The sequence below is a fragment of the Pelobates fuscus genome, chromosome 4 (assembly GCF_036172605.1).
Source record: "Pelobates fuscus isolate aPelFus1 chromosome 4, aPelFus1.pri, whole genome shotgun sequence".
NCBI lineage: Eukaryota > Metazoa > Chordata > Amphibia > Anura > Pelobatidae > Pelobates > Pelobates fuscus.
Window position 1 is genome coordinate 269,617,062 of NC_086320.1, and position 23,874 is coordinate 269,640,935.

General features: G+C 42.0%; 1 protein-coding gene across 2 annotated transcripts; it reads left to right on the forward strand.

Annotated features, from left to right (window-relative positions):
- Positions 1–10,201: 10,201 nt before the first annotated feature.
- Positions 10,202–22,802, forward strand: CLEC3B (C-type lectin domain family 3 member B). 2 transcript variants are annotated; one of them, XM_063452100.1, is made up of 3 exons: positions 10,202–10,301; positions 19,808–19,909; positions 20,391–22,802. In XM_063452100.1, exons 1-3 carry the CDS (start codon positions 10,205–10,207, stop codon positions 20,789–20,791), a joined length of 600 nt encoding a protein of 199 aa, XP_063308170.1. In that variant the 5' UTR covers positions 10,202–10,204; the 3' UTR covers positions 20,792–22,802. The 2 variants fall into 2 exon arrangements, with proteins under 2 accessions (XP_063308170.1, XP_063308171.1); XM_063452101.1 differs by having other exon boundaries at positions 19,811–19,909.
- Positions 22,803–23,874: the final 1,072 nt, after the last annotated feature.

Below are 23,874 nucleotides of genomic sequence, written 5' to 3' on the forward strand. Positions count from 1 at the left end.
TGTCCTCCTTGCCCCCTCTCAACCATACGCCACTCCGTCTCTCGCCTTGAGCAGTTCCCGCTCATCTGCCCACAGTCAGGTGTCTGTCAAGGACATGTTTGAGCATAAGAAGCCAATGTCAGAAAGTCACCCCCTTGCCCCGCGTCTGACAGCTGGCTTGTCCGAACTATTAGCCCGCCAGCTTTTTTTTTTTTTTTTAATTCTTTATTTTTGCAGTGCAAAAAATCATAACAGCAGGCGTGTGGTGCCCCAATAGCATTCCTCACGCTGATCATCAACATTTTTAACAATGGGGTTTTCATAAATCCGTGCACATTTTTTAGTTATTTATGTCGAGATTGTCCACGTTTACACATTACACTGAGTTAAAATGTGGTCCTAGTTTAGCTGAGCAGGTCTAACGAAACCTTGGCGGCACAATGCGTTATAAACTTTATGGAGCATTCAATCTAGGCACTGGCTTATCTAACTGATCTAGGACACTTGAATAGAAATGTAACATCGCTAACTTTAGTATAAAATATTCAAAGATCTTGTTACCCTGACTAGGCACAGGAAAAGCATTGAAAAGTAGTTAACAGCTGACTGATGATTAGTATAGTAGTACCTAGTTGGATAATACTTATAAAAGTTAAACTATGTGTACACAGCTAGGGGGCGTCATACAGCAGTTAGCATTGCTAATTGTGCATAGGGAAATCACAGCTGGCTTTCAATACCATAACAGCTAGGAAAAGCATTTTTCGTTGATATGCATTTTTATTTCTTCTTAGATAACAAAAAAATTCTGAGACGACATTGGCAGGGCTATTCACTTGTGTGATCTGTCATGAATTGTAATTTGAATGTTAATTTGAACTGTGGGGCACAAGAACTTGAATAGAAAACATCTTTAAGCCAACTATGTTTTCACTAAGCTTAGTGAATAACTAACATTAACGAGTCGGATTAAACGCACTCTGCACTCGAGGTATGATCTGTTTAAATGACCCCACTCTGGGCCCTAAATGGTAAAATGTTTCACATGGGCATACGAAAGGTACACATGGCAATTAAAATCAGAAAATATGTAAAACATTTTTAGATATACTGGAAATTAGTACACCAATACGATTAAGCATGTTGATTAATAAAATAAAGAAATGTTAATCTATCAAAGCGGCTTGAGAAAATAAATGTTTCAAAAGATACAAAAATATCAAAATCTGCTTATAAATAAGAAATACTGCCTTAAAATTCAAAATGCAAGTATGAATATTAGCACACACAAGCTATCTACCAAATGTGAAAACTATTATTTAGCTTTTCTGGCAACTAAAACTAACATACTACAGAGTTTACTATATTCAGTGCAATATCTAAAGGAAGTACTGGCTAAAAAAATCAATGCAAAACTAGCAAAGTTGTAAAAAACTGTATTAAGTCGGTTGTTTTCTTTTTATCTGGTGAATAAAATGTTTCTACATTATATCACACAGCTATTTGTCGTCTTCAAAAAATTCTTCTTGTGGTTTTGTCTTTCTGTACTTTCAGGATTCATGTTTGCACGTTTTTCTTCAGAATTTGCCAGGAATCTATTTTTTAAGTTGTTCCCCTCCTCTTGACACGATCAATGACCTGAGAGTCTCCGTAAGCAGGGTTGACCTGTTAGTCCCGTTTTCCATTCAAGTTGCGGGTGATGTCCCGGCTAGGTTTCTAGGGACAAATGTTGGAGCCTCAGCGTTGCCCCAATATGGAGGGAGCGTGGAGTTTGTTGGAGGCTTCGATGTGAGTAGCGAGTCCGGGGGGAGACCCAGTTGCCCCAGGATTCCCTCTGCCTCCTGCATGTTGCGTACGGTATGCCTGGCGTCATCCTTGGTAACCTGCAGAGTATGCGCTGGGCCCCAGCGGTACTTGATTTTCTGCATGCGCAGGAGGGAGGTGAACTGTTGCAGGGTTAACATACAAGGGTTAACATACAAGCTGGTGGAGTCTGAGGCGTTCAAAAAATTTGTGGCTATTGGGATACCGCAGTGGAAGGTACCCGGACCAAATTTCTTTGCACAAAAGGCAATCCCCAACCTGTACCGATTGTGCAAAAGAAAGTAATGGCATGTCTGGCACACAGTGTTGGGGCAAGGGTCCATCTGACCACTGATACCTGGTCTGCAAAGCATGGTCAGGGCAGGTATATCACCTACACTGCGCATTGGGTAAACCTGCTGACGCCTGCCAAGCATGGATGCGTGGCTCTGCAGAGGAGTTGGTGACACCGCCACGACTTGCAGGCAGGCCTGCTGCCACCTCCTCTACTCCTCCTACTCCATCCTCTTCCATAACCTCCTCAGCTGAGTCCTCTTCTGCTGCTGTGTCTTGCTCCACATCAACGGCACCCCCCCCAGCTCCCCAGGTACTATTCCACATCCCGGATACGGCAGTGTCACGCCGTCTTGGGTTTGACTTGCTTGAAAGCAGAGAGTCACACCGGACAAGCACTCCTGTCCGCCCTGAACGCACAGGTGGAAAAGTGGCTGACTTCGCAGCAACTGGATATCGGCAAAGTGGTTTGTGACAACGGAACAAATTTGTTGGCGGCATTGAAGTTGGGCAAGTTGACACATGTGCCGTGCATGGCACATGTGTGTAATCTGATCGTACAACGCTTTGTGCATAAGTACACAGGCTTACAGGACGTCCTGAAGCAGGCCAGGAAGGTGTGTGGCCATTTCAGGCGTTCCTACACGGCCAAGGTGCACTTTGCAGATATCAAGCGGCAAAACAACATGCCAGTGAGGCGCTTGATTTGCGACAGCCCGACACATTGGAATTCAACACTCCTAATGTTCAACCGCCTGCTCCAACAAGAAAAAGCCGTTAATGAATATTTGTATGACCGGGGTGCTAGGACAGCCTCTGGGGAGCTGGGAATTTTTTTGCCACGTTACTGGACGCTCATGCGCAATGCCTGTAGGCTCATGCGTCCTTTTGAGGAGGTGACAAACCTAGTCAGTCGCACCGAAGGCACCATCAGCGACATCATACCATTTGTTTTCTTCCTGGAGCGTGCCCTGCGAAGAGTGCTGGATCAGGCCGTAGATGAGCGTGAAGAGGAAGAGTTGTGGTCACCATCACCACCAGAAACAGCCTTATCAGCATCGCTTGCTGGACCTGCGGCAACGCTGGAAGAGCTTTGTGAGCAAGAGGAGTCAGAGGAGGAATGTGGCTTTGAGGAGGAGGAGGAAGACCAACCACAACAGGCATCCCAGGGTGCTCGTTGTCACCTATCTGGTACCCGTGGTGTTGTACGTGGCTGGGGGGAAGAACATACCTTCATTGACATCACTGAGGAGGAGGAACGGGAAATGAGTAGCTCGGCATCAACCTTGTGCAAATGGGGTCTTTCATGCTGTCGTGCCTGTTGAGGGACCCTCGTATAAAAAGGCTGAAGGAGAACGACCTGTACTGGGTGTCCACGCTACTAGACCCCCGGTATAAGCAGAAAGTGCCTGAAATGTTACTGAATTACAACAAGTCGGAAAGGATGCAACATTTGCAAAATAAATTTAAAAGTATGCTTTATATCACCTTATTGACACTTTATCACTCCGGTCTCCATACCCATCTATTTAGAGGGAATTTCCTTGCCCCTGCCAATATTATATAATCCATATCTGCCAAGTGGATGGATTATATCAATCCATATCTGCCAAGTGACCCTATGTAGGGGGAACAGTCTCTATTCTGCTCTGTGTCAGTGTGTATCATGGTCTCTGAGGACAGGTGTCAATCAATATCTGCCAAGTGACCCTATGTAGGGGGAACAGTCTCTATTCTGCTCTGTGTCAATGTGTATCAGGGATCCTTAGGATATGTGTCAATCCATATCTGCCAAGTGACCCTATGTAGAGGGAACAGTTCCTATTCTGCTCTGTGTCAGTGTGTATCAGGGTCTCTGAGGACAGGTGTCAATCCATATCTGCCAAGTGACCCTATGTAGGGGGAACAGTCTCTATTCTGCTCTGTGTCAGTGTGTATCATGGTCTCTGAGGACAGGTGTCAATCCATATCTGCCAAGTGACCCTATGTAGGGGGAACAGTCTCTATTCTGCTCTGTGTCAGTGTGTATCATGGTCTCTGAGGACAGGTGTCAATCCATATCTGCCAAGTGACCCTATGTAGGGGGAACAGTCTCTATTCTGCTCTGTGTCAGGGATCCTTAGGATAGGTGTCAATCCATATCTGCCAAGTGACCCTATGTAGGGGGAACAGTCTCTATTCTGCTCTGTGTCAGCGTGTATCATGGTCTCTGAGGACAGGTGTCAATCCATATCTGCCAAGTGACCCTATGTACGAGGAACAGTCTCTATTCTGCTCTGTGTCAGTGTGTATCAGGGATCCTTAGGATAGGTGTCAATCCATATCTGCCAAGTGACCCTATGTAGGAGGAACAGTCCCTATTCTGCTCTGTGTCAGTGTGTATCAGGGTCTCTGAGGACAGGTGTCAATCCATATGTCAAGGTGTCAATATGTCATATGTCAGGTGTCAATCCATATCCATTGTGATTTAGGAATGTTAGGTGATTTCTGCCCTTTATGGATTCAAACCAGACTCTGCATCAACTGTGTAATTTTCCATGGGAGTTTTGCCATGGATCCCCCTCCGGCATGCCACAGTCCAGGTGTTAGTCCCCTTGAAACAACTTTTCCATCACTTTTGTGGCCAGAAAGAGTCCCTGTGGGTTTTAAAATTCGCCTGCCCATTGAAGTTTCCGTTCGCCGTTCGCGAACCGAAAATTTCGTGTTCGCGACATCACTACCCACCGGTAGACATGATTTCGAGCTCCCAAACTAAGCTCTAACAAACCCATTGTATCCCCACAATTGTTCCCACAACCTGTATCCACAGACCACACTGCCTCACCGCACACGAGACAGAACATGTGGGACATACCTCACGGAAACCACGGACAAACAGGGCCAGACCACTCTACATAAAATGGAGGTCTCAGTCACATACACAGGTCACCCCGATACAACCACACAGACCAATTTATCAGCAAAAAAAAAATTGCAAACTTATTGACTGCCATACCCGATGTTTAAAAGTTAATTGTAAAATAGCCGAATCCTGAGTACGTGGAAGTGGCATGTAAAAAATTTTGTACCATGCAAAATGCACCAAAAATAAAGAATTTAAATATATATATATATATTGCTATTTGAAGCTGCTGTTAGTCTAAAGTATTTCTCTCTATCCTGAAGTGCCGTGGAAAAGAGGTATAATACACCTTTTGTCTTTTGTGTTAGTCACTGGGAACCCCATTTGCACATACATAACTGAGAAAATGCAAAAAATCTTTAAGAGCTTAACAAACTTTTCCTAAAATGTCTATCACTAATTATCACCTCCTATGTGTTATTCTTTAAATATTATGTAGTGCAAATTAACAAGGAAAATCAGACACATTACTTCACTGTGATATTTATAATATAGTTTTACTTTTAGAAAATTCTTACTAGATAAGAAAATACAGAAATTTACCTAAGGGTCTTATTCACTAAACAATGAATTGTAGCAAAATATTAGGGATACAGCTAAACACCTAAAAAGGATTAAAAATAACACCATATGGTGAAGCACAGTTATATACAAGGTAATATGCGCTGTAAAATTACACTCACAAAATGTAGCAAAGTTTGGCGCCTTGTGGTGCCTCCCCTAATGTAGGCTAGGGGGCTAACACCTTCTTTGCCTCCTTCAATCAGAACCATGGTCCTGAGATATTAAATCATTGGAATAACTGGTGTTATTTTATTATCCTTTTTTTAAAATGTTTAGCTGAATCCCTAATATTTTGACTATTTTGCTGTTTAACCCCTTAAGGACCAAACTTCTGGAATAAAAGGGAATCATGACATGTCACACGTCATGTGTCCTTAAGGGGTTAAGAATGGTGGTAAACTGGAAAAACTACCTGGGAAGCTACATCTTTCAAAGTTAAGTATCACTATATGTGGGAATATTAATCCATTGTGAATGTCAATTTTTATTTTTCTATTTTTCTCAAAGAATTGTAGTGAACTGAAAACAGACTAAGCTAAAATGGCCAGGATCTGACTAAAGCTGTTTAGAAGCATTTGACTGAACTATTCTCACCGGCTCAGATTATGTGCTCTGAGCTAGGGAGGGACGGAGTAACGATGCTCCCGTACTCAGCCAGTGTACCTTCATTATTCTCCCTGACTCGATCATCCACAGCGTGTATAGTCCATTTAGCAGCTTGTCCAAACATCTGTCAAGACTTAATGAAAGGTGAAACAAGAACTGTTTTATTAGAACACAGACACAGCATTTATACACAAACTTGTATTCACCTTCCAGGAGGTGATTAACAGATCAAAGGAAGGTTTTCTTCCCAGCACTTGTTAACAGTCCATCCACACATGAGTCCTCTCCAGAGAGGGCGCTGGGAGATCAGGACCCCAAACTCTCTTTCACAACATAGAACCCCTACAGCCCATATATCTTCACAAAGCTTTCCTCCTCATCACCCTGATTCCACATATGGAATCTTAATTCCACTCAGGTAAGGGTTTAAACTTTTGCTTCTCACCCTGGTCTCTACAAAGGGTGCCAGGCACTCGGTTAGACTGCATCTGCTTGGTAAGGAGGAAAGACATCGGTGAGAGTAGTCTTTTTGGGTATTCTGTGACCGGGTACATAGTCTGTAGGGAGGAGGCTGGCCTCCAAGCCATATTTCTTTCTATGTGCCTAATTTCAAGCAAAACATAGACTTTCCTATCACCATCACCAATTCTAAAAGTAGAAGTGGTGTGTGGGTAAATCTTGTCCTTTAGAATCCATCAAAATATTTCTATGACATGCTCTTACTAGACGGGTCTCCAAACTCAGCTTACTATGAAGAGCTTGAGACACAACTGCTTTTGATAGGTCTTTACACGAAGTTGACTGCTGTTGAATTAGGCAGCAGCTCTAGTCCTCGATTTGAATACTGTTAGTGAATGACGGAAATTATCCATCATCCGTTCTTACTGGTAGGACTGCATTGACGGAAAATTTCCGTCCAGCATCGTGAAGGGGTTAAGGGGTTTACATGTTTATTCACCAAAGTGAGAATTGCTAGCAATTCAAAAGGGATTTAGAGTGCATTTCTAATTTACGGCCAAAATAGACAAATTGGAAAATAAAATCACCAATACAGCCATGTTTGCAGTTTGGCTACTTCTACCCAAATACAAAATTTATTTTTAATTCATGACAGTTCTATGTGATGTCATGACATGGGCGGATCACATGGTTTGGGCATTGTGATGTCACATTATAGGTGAAGCGAATGGGGGGGCAAAATCTTTTTTGCCTAGGGTGACAAAATTCCCTGCACTGGCCCTGATCAGGATATTCATAATTCTGTATGTCTCTCCCACCATCCAAGGTTGCTCTGCAGATGCATGAAACAAAAGAAAATTCCACAATTTTTATATATATTTTTCAATTCTTTATTTTTGCAGTGCTGATTAAAGCATATAGGCTTGCAGTAATATTTTAATTAGTATAAAGAACAATACAAGAATGTGGAATGAACATGAAATATAAAAGATACCGCACTGTGTTTTAATATATAGAGAAGACAAGAGTGTTATGCTAGTAGACTGAATACAAAAAAAATATGAGATGTCAAATAATAGACTGAGAAGTATCCCCCTGGGAGGCCGCCCAACATATTTAGGAAACCGGGACAAGCAGATAAATACATATAAGGCCCCCAACAATGATATAGTTAAACTTGCTGTCACATTAGGGTATTGCTGGATGTAGGATTGGTCGGCCCATGCCCTGTCTGATAAATGGCAAAGACTTTACCAGCCGAAGCTTAGTGCTGTTTGGACGCGGGAGCAACAGAATTATGTCACCCCAGCACCAGGCCTGCATCGGACATATCACCCATGCTCCACTGGCCTGGACTTGGAGTAAGTCCAAGGCAACTGTCATTTTGGAAGTCCTTGGTGGCTCCACCGCAAAGCCCTCCAAGGGTGTGGGAGGTGAGAGGATCTTCGTCCCTGGTTAGATCTTGGCCCAGGAAGGCTCCTCTGCAGAAATAAAGCGTGAGTGTGGGTGGATCATTAGTCCTTCACCAGCCGTGCCAGGAAGTTCTCAAGCAGCCGATTGATCATGGCCATTAGGTCTCTCAATTGCGTGCATGTGCCAGCACAATGCAGTCTTGCAGCCATCTTGATGGATAGGCATTTGAGTCCTTGGATGTGTCCCAGATCGGCAGTACGTGCAGCCTCTTCAGTGGGGACTGGGATAACCACCCAGTCCAAAGGGGAGGGGGAATGGGACCAGGAAGGTGCCATGCACAGCAGCCAGGTCAGCAAGTAAAGCCTCAAAGTCCTTGAGTCACTCTCTGGGACCCAGAATCACACAATATTAGGCAACATCAAAAACTTGTTCTGCAGAAAGAATGTGAACAAATGTAAGTATTAAGCATTAAAAGCATAATTCCTCAGGAGCTACAGTGACTTGCAGCCTGCTTGCCGCCCACAGGGCCGTCTTTCGGCATGGATCCTTTGATCTCCCCTACCGACCCACAGACAAACCAGCCCTGTTCACTTTCTTTGGGCCCTCTTGGACCAGTAAGGAAATCAAACATCTCCCTTACTGGCCCAAAGGCCCTTCGTTAGTGAGAGGGAGGGAGGATCTGGGAGGCAGAGCGCTCCTCCCGCGAGCAGGCTGGTCTGAGCGTTGCCGTGGCAAAACTCTGACACAGCATTCTGCTCCTGAGAGGAGTGAAGACAGCCTGCAGCCAGAGGAGTTGCAGACTGTAACTCAATACTACTCACCACCAGAACACCAGGGCTGGCAGTGTCCCCCCTCCTTCACAAAAAAAACATGGGGGGATATGAAGATTTTTTATTTTCAAATAAAAATAACAAAAAACAAAAATCCCTTATCCCTATGCAACCCCATACACACACAGCATCTCTCACAGAGACAGCACCCATCACACACAGAACCCCTCACATACACACAAAAGCCCTCACATACACACAGAACCCCTCACATACACACACACAGTGCACCCCTCATAAACATCTCATCCCTCACATACACATAGTGTGTGTATTCAGCAGTGTGTGTGTGTTCAGCAGTCTGTGTGTGTATACAGCAGCCTGAGTGTATTCTGAGTTCTGTGTGTGTGTGTGTATTCAGCAGACTGTGAATATATTGCATTTGTTTGAGGTATCAATAAAGATACGCTTAATTGTATTGATAATTTAGATTTTTATTCCTGTGAGTGGTTAATGCTGTTAAGATGGCACTGCCCCCCATTCCCCATTTATTGGAGGGTAGAGAGCTTCTTCCCACTGTGTCACTGGCATGCCCTCTACTGACATGTTCCCTCCCAGGATGGTAGCAAGCCTGTAAATATTGGGAATTATAGAATAGTAATTTAAGAGACAAAAGCCAAAATGAGAAGAAAGAACAGGCATATGAGAAGAAAACAAAATCCTATCTTCCCTTTATTATTATTTTATTATTTATATAGCACCATCAGATTCCGTAGCGCTGTACAATGGGATAAAATAATTTCAAAACATGTTGATGATTCCATTTAAAGAGAAAGCCAGGCATGGAATCTTGTAAAAGCTTCAGTCACTAATGGGTTAAGTGGATGAATTCATTTGGAGCAAATTGGAATTAGCACAGTGTTTCTACTTTAAAATAGAATTTCCTTGGCTCCTAATGAACCCAGCATTTTGTGTTTAATGTATATTTAGTCTCAGCAAGAAAGAACAAAAAAGACACACAAGTTATCTACAGGAAGTTTAATTCAGTATTGCACTACAACGGATTGTAATTAAAAATAAATATAATAAACACAGAAATAAAAAAATAAAAATTAATGATAGAAATTTGAAGCCTGCATTATACAACATAAAGTTCTGTGTTTTATATTATAACATATTAATGTTAAATATGATTACTTTTAATAAACAATTTTTCTGTATTTTCTCCATAGGAACAATTTATTGTACAGATACATATTTTGACCATGCTTGTTGTTGTCACTCACCAAGCCTACGGTTTTGGGAAAAAGCCTTCTTTGGGATCTGGAAAGAGTTTGCATGCCGCCTGTTTTTCATTATAGGCGTATTAAAGAAAGTGCAAGAATTTTTTGAGCTTCAAAGGGCTGGATGCACCATGGCGTTCAAAGGAGTCTGTCTGTTCTTGTGCGTCTTCTGCTTTGTTCAAATCACTTTTCAGCAAAATGGCAAAAAACAAAGGCAGTCCAGTAAAGGTAAGTATAGGTTAATGCTTGTTTGTATGGGTTGTGTGGCATCTTGGACTCTTGGAAAGGAGAACTGCCCATCTAAAATTGTACTTTTTAAAGGAACTTGGGAATTTATTCATTTTAAAACTCACCGTTTGGTACATAATCAAAATTAAATGAAATTTACATAAATATGTGTAAGAGTAGAATACATCTTCATGAAATAGTGGGCTAGTTATATAACAATTAAACATGATATGTAACTAATAAATAAAATAGTAGAGTGACACGTGTAGTGAATACCTCACCGCAAATCACTGTTTAGTAAATTAACATGTCTTTTATATCACACGTTATAACATATAATCCACAGGATTTGCAGCATATTATTTCATTTATTATTAGCATTTATATAGAGTAAACATATTCCACAGCACTGTACAATTATAGAAATGGGATTTTTAGATGAGTTTACAATCTATGTGTACCCTTTCTGTATACATTTATAATTGTATAATTAATATAATGGCCTGTTTCTGCACGTGTGTGTGTGTGTGTGTGTGTGTGTGAGAGAGAGAGAGATTATGTTGTTTTGGTATGGAGAATGTATGTGAATGTAGGGGTGTATGTGTGCATAGTGTTTTTATGTACTGTTGCCATTAAAAAGCAGTGGTTTGCTTGTGTGTAGTGTTTGCCTTTGAATGTAGGGGTGTGTGTATTTAGTATTGACATATGAATGCAGGGGTTTATTTTTGTGTACTGTTGGAGTTTGAATACTGAGATGTAAGCACATATACACTGCAATGCACACACTGATTAACAGACCCACAGATATACACACTGACATACAGATACAAAGAAACAGACATGCAGATATCTGGACACGAAGACAGATACGCAGACACACACAGACACACATAGACATACACATAATGACACTCATACAAATACAAACACTGACACACATACAGATACACAGAGGTACACAATGACAGGCATGCAGGGGCACACATACAGGCAAGATACACAACCAGACAAACAGATACAGATACATATAGATACAGTGACACATACAAACACATACAGTCATACAGATACCCAGACACATAGCGATAGATACAGACACAGAGATGAATGCACACAAACAGAGAAATGCACTGATAGACACACATGTGCAGGCACACATAGACACAGAGAGAGATACGCACAAACAGAGAAATGCACTGATAGACACCAATAGATGCACAGACACACATACAAGACAGATACACAGACGCACAGATAGACCCATATGCAAATGTAACATTTTTAGCCACTGTCCTGTTCCTTACCTTTAAGGGGCAGAAAGGTGGCTTCCATTGAGTCCAGTCTGTTGGCTGAAGCTTTTGGGAGTCGAAGGCTCTCCCGCCTGGACCCCTTCCCCTCCTCTCTGTCAGGTCCTCCCATGGTACTCAGTGTTAGCTGAGAGAAAGTAACTGGCTCAATAATAGCTGTAAACACTAAGGTACTTAGTAAAGATGCCCTTTCCTTAGGAAACCGAGTCAACACAATGGGAAATCTATGTTTTTTTAAATATTGAAGAAAAAGGCTATTAATTTGAAATTACTTTATTTTTACAGGCAGTAATAATTCATAGTACCACATTACATGGATAGTAAACCGAGCAGTACACAAGAATGGTATAAAGACATTAAATTCAATCTTCATTCAATCTGAAATATTTTAAGAGATCTACGGCAATATACCTCAGCACAGAATGCACCTGTCATGGTTGAATATATTTATCACCTGTTATGTTTGGCCATGACCTTATCCTGTGCGCTACTCGCACCCAGACGGCCAACTCGCGCTTGCAGGGCTTCTCGCAGGTGGCTCGATTCCTATGGAATAGCCTGCCTACGACAATCAGACTCTCCCTTAGTCTTCAATCATTTAAGAAGTGTCTTAAAACCCATATATTTAGGAAAGCCTATGGCCTCCCAGACTAACCTCTATCCAGGGCTGGCGCTACTTGTTAGGCGGACTAGGCAGCCGCCTCGGGCGCCCCTTGGGAAGGGGCGCCGCCAGGAGCGCTGGCACCCCTCATGCTGCAACTGCCCGAGCGCTCTGTAGAGAGCCTCAGGCAGCTGCAGCTTTGCCCGGGCTGGTGCGTCCATGAGGGCGCACCGCCCGGGCGCAGCACGAGGAGAGGGGCTGACAGGAGGGAAGCGCTCAGCGCTCCCTCCTGTCACTCCATCACTGTAGAGTGGCCGAGTCCTGTATGGTCCGCGGGTACAGGGAGCATCTGTCTCCTGTACCCGGCCAGACTAACAGGAAGTGCACACTGAGTCTGCACTTCCTTTTAGTCTGGCCGGGTACAGGAAACAAAAGCTCCCTGTACCCACGGACCATACAGAGCTCGGCCACGCTACAATAGAGGTGGGGGGAAGGGGATTTAAAGGGAGGGAGGGGGAGAAAGAGTGACATGGGAGGGAGTGAGGGGGAGAAAGAGAGTGACAAGGGAGGGGGAGAAAGAGAGTGACAAGGGAGGGAGGGAGGGGTAGAAAGAGAGTGACAAGGGAGGGAGGGGGAGAAAGTAAGTGACAAGGGAGGGAGGGGGAGAAAGAGAGTGACAAGGGAGGGAGGGGGAGAAAGAGAGTGACAAGGGAGGGAGGGGGAGAAAGAGAGTGACAAGGGAGGGGGAGAAAGAGTGACAAGGGAGGGAGGGAGGGGGAGAAAGAGAGTGACAATGGAGGGAGGGGGAGAAAGAGAGTGACAAGGGAGGGAGGGGGAGAAAGAGAGTGACAAGGGAGGGAGGGGGAGAAAGAGAGTGACAAGGGAGGGAGGGGGAGAAAAAAAGTGACAAGGGAGGGAGGGAGGGGGAGAAAGCAAGTTACAAGGGAGGGAGGGAGGGGGAGAAAGAACGTGACAAGGGAGGGAGGGGGAGAAAGAGAGTGACAAGGGGGGAGGGAGGGGGAGAAAGAGAGTGACAAGGGGGGATGGAGGGGGAGAAAGAGAGTGACAAGGGGGGGATGGAGGGGGAGAAAGAGAGTGACAAGGGAGGGAGGGGGAGAAAGAGAGTGACAAGGGAGGGAGAGAGATTGACATCCATCACACACACACACACAATCATGCAACCCTTACACACACAGAAACACACAATGCATTCCTTACACACACTCAATGCACCCCGTACACACACTCAATGCACCCCTTACAGACGCACACACTGCATCCCGTACATACACAGAAACACACCTTGCAGCCCTTACAAACACAGATTCACACAATGCATTCCTTACACACATATCAGGACATCCCCTACACACTCCACGCAATGTGAAAAAACACATTGGTGGAACATGAAGGTGGACCCTGGGACCCAGACCTTGAGCTGTGTAAAGGGCCCCCAAAAAATGGAGCTGCTTCCCGTTCTCCCAGAACATTGATTTTTGTGACCACAGTTACAAACAGCCTCCAGAGACCCTGTTCTACACCAGACTGCAGCTAGAGCCCATCATCATCCTCATCTGGTTGTAAGTAGGCAATCTGGTATATTATTCGTGGCACTAATCTCTAATTTACCTCACATTAAAGGGACACTATAGTCCCCAGAACCACTGCAGCTTAATGTAGTGGTTCTGGTGTCTATAGCCTGTCCCTGCAGGCCTTTTAATGTAAACACGGCGGCACTGCAGCACTGGCGTTAGTTAACATGGCAGATCATATGGGTGGGGCATTGTGATGTCACATGGGGGGGGCGGCAAACTTTACTTTTGCCTTGGGCGGCAAAAATCCTTGCACCGGCCTTGCCTCTATCTCACATACCTGTCTCTTGCTCTCTCCTAAAGGGCAGCACTCTATTCTCTCCTCCAGCTCTGCTTCGCTCCGCCTTGTTTGATTTCTACCTCCTGTCCTGTTGAGTTTTATGCCCCACCTCTTATAGACTGTAAGCTTGTTTGAGCAGGGTCCTATTCAACCTATTGTTCGTGTAAGTTTTCATAATTGTCTCATTGATTGTTAAATCCCCCCTCTTATAATATTGTAAAGCGCTACGGAATATGCTGGCGCTATATAAATGCTAATAATAATTAAAGAAACACTACAAGTAACATCTTCTAGACTAGAGCCTAAAAGCAAGTAAAATTTGTTAACTCTCATGAGCTCATTGGCTGAGTCAGCTGGGTGCTCTCAGCTAATAAGCTATTCCCTGGAGTCCACTGTGCACCTCCACTTTAGGCCAGGAGCTACCTCCACAGGGCTGCCCAGCAGATTGAGGTTAAGTTGTCAAACTGATCTTAAACCTTTTGAATACTTACACTTGGAGGACATTCCTGGCACCATAACAACTACAACACTAGTGGTTTGAGCACTTGAAGTGTTCCTTTAAGAATTGTTCCATGAATAGACATCCAACTAATAGTCAGGCATATATAGCTTTTGCACTAAAAAATGATGGCCAGGCTTACTTTTATATAACATCAAAACACAACAAAACCATGAAAAAAGAAAGCAATAAGCCATACGCATGAGTTGCTAGATGAAATACACGACAGTTACCATTCAAAGTTTCTTGTATACAGTGCCATGTTTTATAACATAGGACTCATTAGCTTAGCTTTTGTGCTTTTTTAATTTGGAAGAAGATCAATTTAAATGTGTTTTTAATCATAACAATACTATATAATTTTAACTTGCGCAATCATGATCTATTGATTAGATACTATTCCAAGAAGGATTTGATTGCAACCATATGTCCCTTATCTCCCTTGTTTTACAATAATTATAGTATTATATATCAGGGCTTTCATATTAGTATTAGAACTATTAGCCAGACCTTAAAAGTTACAAGCCACTGCAAGTTTGAATGGTCTATAGCAAACTCACTCTGCACCAAGGACGTTCCCAAAGGTAAGGAGGCTGGGCGGATTAATTTAAAAAAAATGTGAGTGTGTTAATGTGTGTGTGTCTGTTAGTGAGTGTGTGTGTGTGTGTCTGTTAGTGAGTGAATGTGTGTGTGTCTGTTAGTGAGTGTGTGTGTGTGTGTCTGTTAGTGAGTGTGTGTACGTGTGTGTGTCTGTTAGTGTGTGTGTGTGTCTGTTAGTGAGAATGTATGCGTGTCTGTTAGGGAGTGTGTATGTCTGTTATCTCGTGTATGTGTGACTGTCAGTGAATGTGTGTGTGTATTTAGAAGGCGGGGAAGGGGGGGTGGCGGGGGAAGGGGGTGGCAGGGGAAGGGGGGGGGGGGGGCGCTTGAGTTTTGTCATGCCCAGGGCAGCACAAAACCAGGATACACCACTGCTCTGCACAGCTTAATTATTTTACTTCCCAGTGGCTAGTGATGAGTGTGAGTGGAAATCTTGAGCACATACGTACATGAATGACAAGCTTTAGAGAGAACTTTCCTTTATCAAGACTAAAGAAAGGTTTTAGACTTGATAAAGGAAAGATTTTCCCAAAATATTCTTCCAAAATTTGTTTACAAGATACTAGAATTATCAGTTTGTCTGTCATATAAGTGGGTGTCTATCATGTATGTGTGTATTTGTATGTGTGCATATATACAGGACGCTAATCACTCTGTATTGTGTGCAAATTCTAATGTACTCCAGACCCATCATGTACAGAAGGTAAAACTGCATTGTTCGTGTCAGATCATAGAACAATTTGGAGTCTCTCAGCTAGACATCACCATAAAGGAATGCATGGAAAAGTACAAGAAGAAATGGCACATGTAATGATGTGAAATATTTACCACTGCAGCCAGCCTAGGACCCAATAACAGTTTCTATTTTTAATCTCTGTATAATCCAGTTATTTAAAAATTATGTTATTCAAAGAACCATTTTCCATTTATTTCTTTGCCTGCAGTTTTCAAATGAAGACTTGGGGTACAAAACTGTTATTGCAACCAAGCCTTCCTTTGAGAACTGTAGGCAAACAGACTGTTATTGAAGAATTATATTTTAATATTTAGGGAGAAAGCATAATTAAAAAAAAGGATAACAAATCTTTCTTTGAAAAAAGGGGGTCCCAAGTCAAAAGACTTTGGGTAACGATTCTCAAAAAAAGGTTAGATTACCCACATGTAACATGTATAATCCACTATAATTGGTAAGAAACAAAAAAATTTAATATAAACTTTTTTTTTGTATTTAAAGGGCATATCTAGATAATAATGAAAAAGAAAAAAAAATACAAAGTGAAAAACACAAAAGTGACTTGTGAAAGTGTAATATTAAAACGGAGAAACCTAGGGGGTCTGCCTATCTGGCTTTTATATATCAATCACAGCAAGCGTGAGAAAATATACTAATTCTTGATCAACCCAAGTAGAAAGATAGTATCAAGAAAGACAGCTGTTTAGTAATAAAATGTTATTCCAAGTGGAAGGCTCAAATGTAGCCAATTAAATAGCAGCAGTCTATGGGGATCAGAAGAATAAAGCTTAGCATTTAGATACAAAATTAGATATATTTTGAAAATTAGAGATATTGGGAATATTAGAGATATTCAGAAAGGTGAATAAAATGTATGGGTAGATACAATGATAGAGATAATGGAAGTAAACTGGTATATTAGTAGAATCTGATTATAGGAAACAGGAGGGTAGGTGTATGGAGTGTTAAATCGCCACCCCCACCTTAATAATTAGACCAAACTCCACTTAAAAGAGGGTGAATATGGGATTTAAAGGCGAAAACAGGAGGGTAGGAGTTCATGGCAATAATTATCTACCCCCTTCCCCACTACAAACCACAACCCTGATTATAGTTGCAAAGAGAAAGGTAAAAATGTTTTTTTAAAAAAAATAGGACAGCAGTCATCCAGAAGGGCTGGATCAAAATAAATATATATGAGCGGTATCTGGGATTAGTCCAGGTAGCTAACCTAGGTAAATACTGTGTCTGAAAGCACCTAAACCAGTGTCAAAGCATACCCCATGGACTCTCTATTGAGATACCTTTCTAAAGGTCCTAATGCATAAACCTTACTCTCATACCCGGGCTGGTATGGGAGGTGCTTAGAGGTAAAGGTAAATCCCAACCATATAAAAAAAAAAGGAAAAAGTCCCACACAGATCCTAACACCCCCCCAAATCTCTCTAGCTGCTTCAAGGCAGCTCTAAAATAAAGAAGCTAAGTTTACTATCCTGGCAACGTACATGATGGCAGAGCCCATAGGAAACCCTAATAAAATAAAAATCGCCTATAATGGCGTCCTCCTCGACGCGCGTTTCAGAGCTATGATGCACCTTTGTCAAGAGTAGAGAAAGCATATACTACATTACTCATATGGGACATTTTACCCAGTATTTTTTATCAGTACAACATAGATAACAGCAGGCACTAGGCATCAATATGTCCTTAACTGTATGGAGGAATTTCAAACTAACTTTATTCAGAAGAACTCCTGTAGGTAATAACTTTTAACCTCTAACCTCTGTTTTACGGTTAAAGGAACAATATAGGGTGAGGAACTTACCTTATTTCCAGTGCCATGTGGGTCTGCCAGCACTGTCCCTGTCCCCAATCCATCTCCTTGGTGACATCACCAGAATTGCAGATTTTTAGACAGATAATACCTGAAATTAACAAGGAAGCAGGCTGGTGGCGGGGCCAAACACCTTTTTGGCCAATCAGCACCTCTTCATAGAGACGCATCGAATTAATGCATCTCTATGAGGACAATTCAGCGTCTCTGGCAGTGCTGCCTACTGTGCAGAACTGCCCCACAAAGCACCTCCATTGGCCATCTGAGGAGTGGCCACTGGTTGTGTCCCTATGGGGCAATGTAAACACTGCCTATTCTCTGAAAAGGCAGTGTTTGCATGAAAATGCCTGCAGAGAATGATTATACTCACCAGGACAACTACATTAAGCTGTAGTTGTTCTGGTGACTATAATGTCCCTTTGAGTTGTGAATAAGCAGAACCCAAATTTTGATCAGTATCAACTAGATACTACTGGAAGCCTTTAAAAGACATTTACTCGTATGTATTTTAAATTTAAACACTTATAAATTAGCACTGACAGTGAAATAGAGCATGAAACGAGAGGCACAGTTTCATTTTAAGAAGAGATGACAGAGATTACAATAGTATAGCACCAGAGAGAGGGAAGTGTGAAAGCTTTTAAATACATTCTGTGGTGTAGGGTTTTTTCAAGAGGAACCTCGTAAATATAGCAGTGGGTTAAAGGAATACTCTGGGCACCGATTCAACTGTAATGCATCTGATTGGAATGTCCGGATTGGAATGTACAAATTGGAACTCAGACAGTGTGCTGAGCTGCTGACTTGACTCCAGTCCCTGCACTTTCATTATCTAGTATTTTATAGCTGTTTAATAGGGACACGGTGCAGATAATAAGAGGAAAAAGACTAGGTGTGAGGCGGACTCCCATCAGCAAGTCAGCTTACCAATGATCTATCATTGGTTATCCTGACTTTTAAATCATGTCTACTAGATTGGAAAGCATACCTCCCAACATTGGTGTCTTAAGAATCTGGAGCTAGTAGGAGGGAGGCAAAGGGGTGGACCAGTGATGCAATTTCATCACAGCTCCACACACAAGGGAAGGACCTTCCTCCAGTAACAGGGTAGGCCCACCTGAGTTAATGGCCGATCAGTCTGTCCATCATTCTAGGCAGCCCACTAATAGCAGGGCATGAAGGAAGCACTGTTCAGTGCTCCCTAAAGGGACCTAGTGCCCTGAACATACCATATGATCTGGTTGTGCTATGATTGTTGGGGACAGTTCCTTTTTGACTATTTTGCCGAAATCGAAATGGTAGGGAGGCATAGGAAAGTTGTGGCTAATGGAGAAGGGTCATGGTGCAGAAAGCTCCATATCTATAGAGATTTGAATTTGTAGAGAAGCATTAGATTGGACACGCTCATTGGCTCTGAGCGCATACACAAGCTAGCAGCTGGAGATGGGGGAATAGACAGGGGTGGTGGAAGAGGCATTTACTTAAATATTAAAAAATACATTGTACATAACGGAGAGGGGGAAGATCTAGCTTTCCCTTGCATGTGCACTGCCTGGAAGGGAGATGACCACATCCGTCATAGAGCGCTATGCATGCTGGTGATAGACATTTTAAACTGAATATCTCAGATTGTGCAGTGTTTCAAGCTGAAACACTGTACATGCAGACTTCTATCACCATGATCACTTATAAAAGTCATGGCTCTTTAGTGGTCATTTCCTCTATCCCAATGTTTTAATTTGGTGGTATTCATTCTAAGCAAAGGTAACCACTCCTGTGATCATTTTTAGGGGTGGTGCATAGGGACTAGTGGTTTATTTTTTTGGGTGGGGGTTTATTGCAAAAATATGCACTGGGTCTAAAGGGATAACTACACATGTCTAACTGCAGTCCTTGCACATGTTATATTAAAAATATAATTTTCTGTTCATGACATGTGACTGATGCATAGTATGATCCAATTGGAGAAGTAGCTGTATTGGTGTCTACATGTCCAGAGATGAATAAGCATTTTGTACTTGTATTCCTGATTATTCTAATGCATTTCTTTGGTTACCCAGCAGAAGTAGTTAGCATGAAAATGTTTGAAGAGCTGAAGAAGGAGATTCAGAACATTCGAGAAGAGCTGGATCTTCTGAAAGAGCAACAGTCATTGCAGACACGTAAGTGCTGCTCTGTTGAAGTAATCTCAAACTCCTCTTCTGTTAAAGTCTGTAAAACAGGGATGCTTCTGAGTTAAATATGATCCCTTGCTACATGTCTCTCCTCTATCTATCCACATATGGGAAATAGCATATATAAGCCAATGGAGTTTTGGCACATGTTAATAGTGCTTGGAATAGGGTTTGAATAAGCCTGAGCCTAAATTATTTCCAGTCCCTTAACAGCTTTGTTCAAACTTCCATTATAATTATAACTCGGATCTACAAGTCACAATCCTTCCATTCCAATATTCATATTGTGTTAATTGATCATGCAAGAATGGGACAACTTGTCTGAAATGTTACAAGTTTTACAAACATAATGTTTTGCAAATTTATTAGGATTTATTAGGCTCTAAGAACCTTAGGTTGTATTGTACAACAGTGTTCAGTCATAAATGCCATTCACCATGCAATTAATGTATTATTCTTGTCTTTGTAGTTTGTTTAAAGGGTATGAAGACACATAACAAATGTTTGCTGTCATTTTCCGAACCAAAGATGTACCACCAGGCTAGCGATGTATGTATTGCACAAGGGGGAACTCTAAGCACCCCAGACAATGGAGACGAAAACGATGATTTGTATGACTACGTCCGCAAAAGTATAGGTCCCAATGCAGAGATCTGGATTGGCATCAATGATATGGCAACAGAGGGCAACTGGGTGGATATGACCGGAACCCGTATCACCTTTAAACATTGGGAGACTGAAATCACCAAACAACCTGATGGTGGGAAGCAAGAGAACTGTGCGTCTTTGTCAACTATTGCTATTGGCAAGTGGTCAGACAAAAACTGCAAAGTGGAATTGCCTTTTGTTTGTCAGTTTACAATTGTTTAGCTGCTTTGCAAATTGTTTATCTTTATTGTGATCAAGGGAAGTTATGCCCTAAAAAGTAAGAGTTGTTATTACATACTAAAAATATCAACTGGTAGAAAGTTATTGCCAGTGAAACACACAAATAATAAGAGATACTCTAAAACACCTTTGTGAGTTACCCTTTACCCTCACATAAAACAGAAATTACATACAGTATACTGCGGAGTATCTTCTTATCAAATCAAATGGTAATGGTACATTTTCCCAGAGATAAAGCAAAATAAAACACATAATAGTGCAATATTGTCTGTGAAATGTTTGATAATGTAGAAAATGGGTGAAATATCACTCACAAAGAGGGAGCCTTGAAAATAAGGTTCCATGATCCAGCTTTATCTCTAGGAAAATTTACCATTACCATTTGATTTGATAAGAAGATACTCCGCCTTATACTGTATGTAAAAATATCAACTAACTTATCCAGGATGCTTCCTACTGCAGGATGATGAATATATAGAATGTTTCCTTGAATGTCTGCAGAGTTGTTAAGATACTTACTTCCAGTTTAACAATAAATAAATAACTGATATGGAAAAGAAATGGCTTAAAGTTCATATCATATATTCCGTGTCTTTCACCTGATAGGTCTACTACACTTCCAAGCTAAAATAGAAAATTTAATTAGAAACAAGAAAAAATACTGGTTTTGTAAATGCAAGAAGTAAATTTTTTAAAGAAATTATGGATCCTGTAGGTGCCACAGATGATTCAAAGGACTTTGTGATGGCTATGGGTGATATGTTATTCCACGAATGTGCTGTGGTATGACAGTGCTGCAGTATAACATAGAAGCAACATAAATCAATTCATAAAAATAATCTAATGCACAAATTTCTAACTAAAATAAAGTATATGCGTACTTTATGGTTTTTTTTTTTTTTTAACATTGGTCCTCTTGCTCTGGTCAATGACAGAAGAGATGAAAGTTGTAGGTAATTGTAAAATAAAAATAGGAGCCAGCAGGCTGTGCAGACAGTAACCCTCCAAGAAAACAGTAATAAATACCGTTGTAATATCACCCTGCATTTTAAAAGCATGTTTGATCGGTAGGTTGTAATTTTCTCAATCCGTTATTTGACCACTCTAACCACCATAACTACTAAAACCCACTGGGGTGGTTATGGTGCCAAGGACACCCATACGCCGTACCAAAATAGTAGTCAAGTAGAAAAAGAGAACAGTTTGACACCTTACCAGGTTCCTTCAGTCTGTGTGTCGCCCCCTCCACTGTTGCTGGAAGCCACTGAAAAGAGCTTCCATTAGTTCTGCTAAGTCATGCCGTGCAGGGTCAGCTTATTGGTTGAGAGCGTCAGCGGAGAGCTCTCAGCCAATGAGCACAGCCTTGTAAAGCCAGGCTTACCTCAGTGGCACCAGTGGAGGCAGAGGTAGGTGAGTAGCAGGAACGAGGTAAGTTGTCAAACTCTGGGAAGGTACCTGGGTACTCCTGGCACCATAACCAGTAGTGGTTATGGTAGTGGTTATTGTGCTCGGATTGTTCCTTTAATTTTTAGGGTATCATTTCTCTTGACAAACATACAGGATATGCTCTCTTACCCAATATGAAAATAATACATAAAGCTTATTACAATTACCAAAGCAGATTTTAGATCCTTCTGTGGCAAGATATAAGATTGAGCAGTGAGAATGCAGGGACCTAATCTACACACCAAAACTGCTTCATTAAGCTAAAGTTGTATAGGTGACTTTAGTTTCCCTTGAAGTGCAGACAGCTAGTGGCCTGCTTTTATACATATTTTGCTACACTCTATATTGTATAAAACATTTCAATAATAAAGTATTTGAAATATACCATTCTATAGTATGTCCTATTTAAACAATAAACTATGTTATCATGTATTCTGAGGTATTGCATGTTTTGTTAGAGTCTTAATTCTGAAAAACTTGCATGTGCCTGTTTTGAAGTCTTACATTTTACGCCATTGCCCATTATAATAAACAGCCCTGGCCATTATCTCTATATTGTTTTGTTTTTTCCTTAGCATCAAAGCAAAAAAAAAAAGCAAAAACAAGGCAGTATATCAGAATGAACTGGTGGGAGAAAACTGGACATAAACTGTAACATGTCAATAAATCAAAATACAGTCGATAAAGGTTAAGATACACAAAGACTAGCACTTAAAGGAACAAACCAAGAACCACAACACTACAGTTTTGGAATGGTTTTACTTCTTACCTGGTGTGCAACAGGAACCACCACCCCCACTGCAGCCACCACCCTGCATTTGCTCTGCTACGCCAAATCCTGGACAGGGTTAACCCTGCATACTGCCCCAAGGCAAATTTTCTCAATGAATGCGTTAATGCGAGGTTTGTCAAGATGCTGCTTGTGGGTTTGCGAGCGTGGGGTGCTGCTTGTTGTGTTGTATTTGTGAAGTTGGGCTACGTGTGGTGTTGCTTGTTTCTGGGGAAGCTGTTTGGGTTAGGGTTGCAAGCATAGGGGACATGCTGCTTGTGTGGTTTGGGGTATGTGTGTGGTGTGGATGGGGCTGTTTTCTGTGTAGTATGTGTGTGGACATGTAAATAGGGGCTTTTTGTGGTATTGGGGCTATAGTGTGTATTTTGGGAAGAACATGTATATGCAGAGTGTGTGGGGAATTGAGGCTATCTTGTGTGCTCCTTGACATTGAGATTGTGGAGAATGTATGGGGGAATCAGGTCTGTAATGTATGTGTGCAATGAATGGGACTGTAGTGTGCATTTTGAGGTGCTAGCCATTGTCTCTCCCAAAACAGACAACAGGTCTGTTGAGGGGCAGGAGTGGCTATGGTTGAAGACAAAGGGGTATAGGTGCTGTAGTGTGAAGATAGTGACTGAAATGGGGTGTAGGGGCAGTGGTGAGGTGACAAGGGCTGAGTGGGATAGAGGTCTTGATGGCGGAACAGAGGCCGTGGTGGGGAAATGAATAGGAGCTATTGTGGGGCAACGGGGGATGTAGTGGGAGGACAGGAGTTGTAGTATGGGGAATAGGGGATGTGGTGGGGATATATCAATCTTTTATATTTATGTATTTAGTATGAATGCAC